This window comes from Gekko japonicus, unplaced genomic scaffold, assembly GCF_001447785.1.
Source record: "Gekko japonicus isolate JY-2015 unplaced genomic scaffold, Gekko_japonicus_V1.1 scaffold5, whole genome shotgun sequence".
Classification (NCBI taxonomy): Eukaryota; Metazoa; Chordata; class Lepidosauria; order Squamata; family Gekkonidae; genus Gekko; species Gekko japonicus.
Window position 1 is genome coordinate 2712273 of NW_015168652.1, and position 8112 is coordinate 2720384.

At 40.7% G+C, this 8112-nt stretch overlaps 1 protein-coding gene across 2 annotated transcripts in view; it reads left to right on the forward strand.

The window, feature by feature from the left end:
- The window catches only part of PTPN12 (protein tyrosine phosphatase, non-receptor type 12), a 111304-nt gene that overhangs the window by 59088 nt on the left and 44104 nt on the right, over positions 1–8112 (forward strand). For both annotated transcript variants that reach the window (XM_015415066.1, XM_015415067.1), the window contains exons 3-6: positions 608–684; positions 2164–2259; positions 5433–5471; positions 6549–6620. In XM_015415066.1, coding sequence (XP_015270552.1) covers positions 608–684; positions 2164–2259; positions 5433–5471; positions 6549–6620 — 284 coding nt within the window. The remainder of the gene's footprint in view (positions 1–607; positions 685–2163; positions 2260–5432; positions 5472–6548; positions 6621–8112) is intronic.

Consider the following 8112-nt stretch of genomic DNA (forward strand, 5'->3'; position numbering starts at 1 on the left):
GGCTGTTCTGACTTATTTAAAATTCTTTATTGTTGGATGTATTTTCATTCCGTTCTTACCATAAGAAAGCTGCATACTTAGCCATAACAACTGTTGAGCAAGTCCTGTGAACCTTAATTGTAACATAGCACAATCCTTACCATGCTGACTTGGAATCTCCTTTTTGTGGCCCGGTTGTGAGAATTTTGAATTAGTAGTAATTTGGTATTGGATTTTACCTATCAAAATTGCTTTAGACTTTTGTTAGATGGTCTGAGCTGGATAAAAGTGTTCTAAAATAAAAAGTAAGTTTTTTATATAAGTGTTTGTTTCTAAGGAATGTAGTGAACAACTACTTTTAAACTTGAATTCAGTAATAAAATAATCTCTAGAAACATGACTTTAGTCCTATCAGTATAGTAGATATGAATCCTGTTCCTGAAACAAGTATGAATGGTTTGAGTTTAGTGTAGCAGCGTTTCTGAATACCGAAAGTTTATTTACCTTTTAAAATGTTTATCTAAAGCATTTCTAATCAGTATCACATTTGTTTTGTTGTGCAGTGTTATGGAGCGTGTCTGCAAAATTAACACACAAAATAATTCTTCATAAATTTACTATCTTTTAGTTGACCACAGCAGAGTTAAACTGACTTTAAAAACTCCCCCGCAAGATTCAGACTACATCAATGCAAATTTTATTAAGGTATGTATTTATGTAACTTTATTCCATAATTAAATTTTAAATATTGTACCACACTTTCCTTGATGAAGAACCAGAACTGATGTTGTGTTTTGTTAAACCTGAACACAGAAATAGAAGGAAAGAGTATTCTCAAAACAGTTGGTGAATGAATAAGAAATCACTAAAGGTAAAGGTCTCCATTGCTCAAAAGCCAATCAAATCCGACTCTAGGGGGCAGTGCTCATCTCCATTTCCAAGCCGAAGAGCCAGCGGTATCCGAAGACTTCTTTGTGGTCATGTGGCCAGCATGACTAAACGCCAAGGTGCACGGAACGCTGTTACCTTCCTACCAAAGCGGTACCTATTTATCTACTTGCAATTTCTTGCTTTCGAACTGCTAGGCTGACAGGAGCTGGGGCCAGAGACGGGCACTCACTCTGTCACATGGCACTAGGGCCTTGAACTGCCAAGCTACAGACCTTCTGGTCTGCAGCTCAGCATCTTAACCTTTGAGCCACTGCTGTCTAGACTCATACAAAAATCCTTGGGTCACAGAACTTAGTGCCTTAGAGACAAGACATCTGATAACAGTATTGTACAATGATAATGTAAATATCAACCCATTGTATCACTAAAAATAAATAAGAGAGAAGGTTTGATAGTGTTCCAATAAGTAAGGGTCACAGTTCAGCCACACTTCGTTCAGCATTTGTAATGCATTAATACTCTGTCTCAACAGATGATGCTCTAGTTTGTTTTAATGATGTGGGGGTTTTTTTGTTTGGTGTAATGGTTTCAGAATGTAAATGTATTTGTTTTAATTTGTTAGTCACTTTGGTGGCTCTTGAGGGCAGAAAGGCATGATATAAATTTTGTAAAATAAAAACAGTAATGGATATACGTAATAATCATTTTCCCCATATGACACTGCCAAATACCATTGGACGATAAAGGAAAACCTCATATAGGTGTGGTGATTTCCACAAGTTTAAGATTTGTGAAAAAAATAATGGTAGAGAAATTTGGATTTGGAAAAGCCCAGGCAATCAGTTTCACCAATTGTAGGAAGACGTAAGAGTCAGGAAAAACCTAGAGGGTCAGAGAAAACCTGATGTGTTCCATTGGGTAGGAGAGCTAAGAATGCATTCCGTGATCTGGCTGTAGCAGTGACTTTAATATTCTGTTTTAATTTGCTGGTTATAGTTTAATGAGATTTATATCCTGACCTTCTACATTAAAAGGTCATTCTCACACTCTTCATTATACATATACTCTGGAGTATTTTTCTTGTGTTATTAGTTTGAATGGACAATTACTCTTCCACTTTGGTTCTCCTTGGTTTGAAAAAATTAACACATTGGCATTTTGGATGTGTATCCTTAAGTAGAATCAGCCTTTGAATGTTCATGTCTAAGGTGACTGGCTTATGTTATAAAATGTGTTTATACTCACAACACATCTATAACTGCTAACTACATTCAGTGTGTGTTAAAATTTCAGGGAGTCCATGGGCCAAAAGCATATGTAGCAACCCAGGGACCGCTAGCAAATACAGTAATAGATTTCTGGAGGATGATATGGGAGTACAATGTTGCAGTAAGTATCCTGCCTCACTATTCAGTTCTGTCATGTAAAATTTTTTGTAACAGTTTCCTTGCAATTTAACATACTTACTAATTGTCTATATGATAGTGTCACTTGATGTGCCCACTTACTTCCTGACAGATTCTGCTGTCACTCAGAACTTGGCTTGTGTTACGTGTTGTGTTGTGTGAAGTGAATTGTCTTCCAAGAGTAAATATTTAGTTGGAATTTGTCAAAATGGCAGTTGGTACTCATCGAAATGACAGTATTGGTGTGTGTGCATTTGTGTGGCCTCTGTATTGAGTATCTTGAAGGCTGTTTAAATTTATGCAGATTATACCATAACGATTCAAGTCCTGTGGCAACATGCCTTGTCTAGCTAAAGAGTCAAGGAAAGAATGAGGAGAAGTCTACATAACGGTTGTATATGATGATTACTCTCCAACTATTAACCTCCTCTTGCAGAGTAATGTTAAGAGAGGTCTTACTTCAGTGGTTTATGGTACATCCTTGCCTCCCTTTGGCATGCCCCATGTACCACAATGGAGTTTATTCATTGTATTCACAGATTTATTAGATAAACTCTTTGAACCCATGGCTGTGTGTGGCCTTGCCTTCTTATCCTATAAGACAGCTTTCCTAGTGGCTATCACATCTGCATGCAGAGTGGGTGAGCTTAGGGCTTTGAGGTACCACAAGCCTTTTACCGGGTTTCATAAAGATAAGATTGTCCTTAGACCCAGCCTTGAATTTGTTCCCAAGGTAGTCTCCCAGTTTCATGTAAATCAGAACTTCATATTGTTAATATTCCTGCCCAATTCACAATCACCAGCAGAAAAATTACTACATACACTAGATTTGTCTAGATCACCTTTTTGCAAGGCTTCCAATCTTTTTGTTTGCTTTCAACTTCCTGACAAAGGTACAGCAGCTGTGACAGACCCCACTCCCAGACAGATTTTACTGCCAAAAATATTTTTAGTTTATTTCAGTGACTGAGCTGCCCTTCAGTAGTGTATATTTATTCTTTATTTTATAAGCATTAACTGTCCCACCCTCTCACAGATATTAGTTTAGGTTTATGTCCCAGCACAGGAGCTAGAGGGAATACAGGAGCTATCTTGTTTTAAAGTACCATCATAAAATGGCATGCAAAGCAAAATTAATGTGTAAACCAAAATAAAGATTTTAATAGGGAGGGATTATATAAATATGAGGATTCAAGATATAGAGGTTGCTAGGTAAAAGTTTCAAATATATCTACAGAACTGAGGGTTTTTTTTAACAAAGGAGTGTTATTGTAGTTTAATTTCTGAGTTTCAATTTCTTTTCAGTGAGAGGTTTTTGCTTATTATATATTTCACCTATTACACAGAATCTTAAATGCAGTTTCTTAAGAGGATAGCTTTGTCTTGTTGCTTCTAGGTTTCTCCCTTTAGATATTGTAGCTTTCCAGTAACTTTTGAAGTGTCCAAGCTCTTCCTCTTTATCACCAGGGTTCTCTAGCCAACACCTTCCTACTGGCTAGAAATCATTCTTCTTGCCCTTAAGGAGCAATAACTCCTTTTACTATTTGGCTTGTATGGGAGTTCTCTCTAATTACTCAGACCTCCTGCCAAATTCCTATTCCAATACTATATGTCTGTATAAAGCAGTGTTGTAGCTTTCTTTACTGAGAATCTGAATTCTCTCTGAGTAGTTTTAATAAATCTTAAAGAATGGAGTCCCTCTTCTCTTTATATCTCTTCTCTTTATAGAAGTACTTTTCTGACGATTCCCTGACAGAAATCACTGACTCCCAAAGTCTCTTCCCCCAGAAGCCAAATGTCTCTGGCTACTGATCCAGATGTTAGATTTCAGACAAAGACCAAAAGTTGAATTTTCCCCCTTCAGATCAGCTGTTTTATTTCCTCTCTAAGCTGATGCTAGCCAATCATAGAATGAGTAGAGAGCCAGTCACATAAGCTGTTCTCTCCAGGGAAGATTAACTCTTGAACTTTCTGACTCTCTGACAAAAGCAGCGTTTTAAAAATCCAGCTTTGTCTTGCAATTCTGTCACAGCAGCCTCAGCACAGACCATCTCCAGATGGGTCACATCTGCCATTAAACTATCTTGTAAGACATCTTGTGTGGAATGCCTATTCCCCTTAAAGGCACACTCCACCCAAGCTCAAGTGTCTTCAGCAGCCTTCCAGGCCATGGTTGACATTGCTGAGATGTGCAGGGCCACGATGTCATCTCTGTCCACCTTCATCAAACATTACTCTGTGGACATCGATTCAGGGAGAGATGCAGCTTTGGGGAAAGCAGTATTAGGTTGCGGTCACATGCACGAGATAATGCGGGGGGGGGGTGAAGTGAGGCTATTCCCTCTGGAGGAAATTGACCCGCACTTGCGTGTTCACACAGTCCTTGGAAGCTGCGTGGACAGCCCACCACTGCATGATTAGACAAACCAGAGCAAAACGGGTTGCTGATGGGTGCGGGGCGCTTCCCAGATGTTTGTGTCTGATCACGCCCTTTAAATCCGCCTGGCATTTGCGCCTATGGTGGGGCTAATGGTGCGTGTGATCACAGCCTTACAATCACTGTTCCATTGATTGGCCCACACCCACCTCCTTGGTGAGTTAGCTTGCTAATCTCCCATGTGGGACTGTACAGAAGACATGATGATGAAAACATGGTTGCAGTTACCTGTAACTGATGTTCATTGAGTGTCTTCTGTGCAGGTGTACATTCCTCCCTCCTTCCCTGCTATGGGTATCAGCCTCATGCTCATCCTCCATGGCAGCAGAAAGAGTACTGAGGGAAGAGGACTACCCCCTCCCCTTGTTTGGGCGGGAACTGAGCCTAGGCTCTATCATGCCAAGGGGAAAGGGAGCACTCAGCTGTAAGTTCTAGAAGCTTGAAGAATTCTCTCAGTGGCAGGCCTTCCCTGAGAGGTAACCATGTTTTCTTTCCCATCTTCCCTTTTATCCTTATAATAGTCCCATGAGATAGCTTAGGTTCAGAGAGGGTGAGTGGCCCAGGCTCACCCAATGAACTTCATGGCTGAATGGGAATTTGAACCTGAGTCTTGTGTACATCTGAATCACTACCACACTGGCTTTTACATTGGAGAGTGTGTGAGCAAGATTTAATAGCATTTTGAAACTCATATATACATTTATATCTTTCTTTTCCAGATTATTGTAATGGCTTGTCGAGAATTTGAAATGGGAAGGGTATGTATACATAGTTTTGGGGGTATGTATGCAGCCTTTGACAAATATCCTACTAAAGCATTTTTCTGTATTGGCTTCTCATAGTAGATGACCACAAATAATGTATTTCTATATTATTATTTTTTCAAAAGTTGCATAATTAAAAGTTAATATCAGATTTCATAAAATGCAGTGTAGCAGGTGTTATGAAACATATTAATAGTATGAAAACAGTATAATGCAGTTGAGAATGTATACTAAACAAGATGGCACCAAGGCTAAGTGCAGTATTCTCAACACAGCCTTGTGTCGCGGGGAGGGCAGGGTAAAAATGCAAATAAATAAATAATTAATAAATAAATAGGGTTTAGAGCCAGTTTGGTGTAGTGGTTAAGAGTGTCGTTTGAGTGGGTTTGATTCCCTCCACATGCAGCTCCTGATGTGACCTTGGGTCAGTTATAATTTCTTTCCTAGCTGTTCTCTCAAGTTCAGTTCTTGAGAGAGCTCTCTCAGCCCCGCCTACCTCACAGGGTGTCTATTGTGGAGAGGGCAAGGGAAGGGTTGTAAGCCGCTCTGAGACTCCTTCAGGTAGTGAAGTAAATCCAATCTCCCCGTCTTCTAAAATTAATAACATAAGGATTCAGAAAGCAAATAGAGACCTTTTAGAAGTAGATTAAAAAGTATGTTCTGAACAGTGAGTATCTGAAATTTTAAATGGTTTCGAAAAGATGGTCTTGTTTATATTTTGAAAAGATGGTCTTGCTCACCCTTTCCTACATGTCCAGGGAAATGCTGATCACCACTGTGGGGTCAGGAAGCAGTTTTCCTCCAGGCCAATTTGGCCAGGGATCCTGGAGAGGGTTGGGGTTTTTTTTGGTTTTTTTTTTGCCATCTTCTGGTCGTGGAGCAAGGGTCACTGGGGGTGTGGGGGGGAGGGATTTGTGAATTTCCTGCATTGTGCAGGGGGTTGGACTAGATGAGCCTGGAGGTCCCTTCCAACTCTGTGATTCTGTTATTCTAAATCCATCTGTCTATACAATGTATTTATAGCTATATATGTAGTTAAGTTTATTAAAATTGCATATTTTTGGTTAACAGAAAAAATGTGAGCGTTACTGGCCTCTGAATGGAGAGGAAGGTGTATCTTTTGGACCTTTTCATATTTCATGTGTAAGTATTTTATGAAATTTGTGATAACTTTATAAACACCATTGGCATGTAATTATATTAAAAATTGAAATTCTACCTTAAATAAGCGTTCACGTTTATCACCTGCAGTTTTTTGATTTCTAGTAGAGTTGATGTAATGTGCTAAGCTCACTGTTCATCTTCGTCTTTTGTGCAGTCCCACATTGGGACTGAGCATGTGCAGGCCTACCATGACAAGAGCTTCTTCTAGCTTAGAACCTTGTGTGGCCTGGGACTGACATACCTGAGAGACCGCCTCTTCCCATATGTCCCCCAGAAAGCCTTGTGCTCTGCTGATCAAGATCTGCTGGTTGTCCCTGGCCCAAGGGATGTCCACTTCACCTTGACCAGGGCCAGGGCTTTTTCTGCCCTGGCCCAGCGTGGTGGAACATGCACCCATCTGAGATCAGGGCCCTGCGGGCTTATTACCATTCTGCAGGGCCTGTAAAACAGAGCTGTTCTGCCAGGCCTTTGGCTGAGGCGGCGGGCATCCAATTAACACCCCCCCCAAAAAAACCCTTGGCTTATTCTGCTGAAATTGAAGCTTACTTACCTCAATGTGGCCCAGATCAATAAGATCTCAGAGACCCAATGGTACCACCTTGAAAATAATGTATATAGTGAAATAGTGCAACCTGTGTTTTGTGTCTTTTTTAAACTATGCCATTTTAAATTGTTTTTAATTATTCTGTAGAATTCTTTTTATGTGTTTTAGAATCTTACTGTGATCCACCTTGAGCCCGCTTGCAGGGAGGGTGGAATATAAATTGAATAAAACAGACAAAAAATAAATTAGGGGTGTATGCGTGCCTATCGGAGCCGTTGTGACAGTTTTCCTCCCAACAGTCACATGGTCCAGTGGCATGATGCCTCGACTCCCTCAGTTCCTTCTTGGCTGCAGTGGTTTGTCTTCTAGTGTGATCAGTATTTCAAGCAGCTTTGAGAGGGAATTCTTCAGGTCATGTAAAAGGAAAGCCTTAATTGCAGGAGAATGTCCTTTTTAAAGGTCCTCTCTACCATAACAGCAGTTTTACCCCAAAGTTTCTAAGGCAGGAGTTCAGTTGTTGCCTCATGGCACAGAAAGTTTTTTTAAGAAATGCACCCGGTATCAGGCAAAAATGATGCAGACATAGTCTCTGTGTTATACATTTGGTCAAGGGCCATAATTTTCACCAACAATTCACACCTAAGGGCCATTCCGATATCTATATATCTAATAGCGAAGTTGCCCCCGGAGTGCGGATCGCTAAATCAGCGCTCCGGGGGCAGCTGGGGGGCCGGGGGAGGTTTGTGCACATGTGGGCCAGTCCCCACGTGTGCACAAAAATAAAAAAAGTTGAAAAAAATTTCGGGTGGATGTTTAAATCCCCCAGAAAGTGACAGAGCGTCCCCTGCGCATGCGCAGGGAACGCTCTGTAGCTGGCCTTGCTGCCGCACCGCCGCCGCCTCCTCGGAGCCGGGCGGGCGGGGGAAG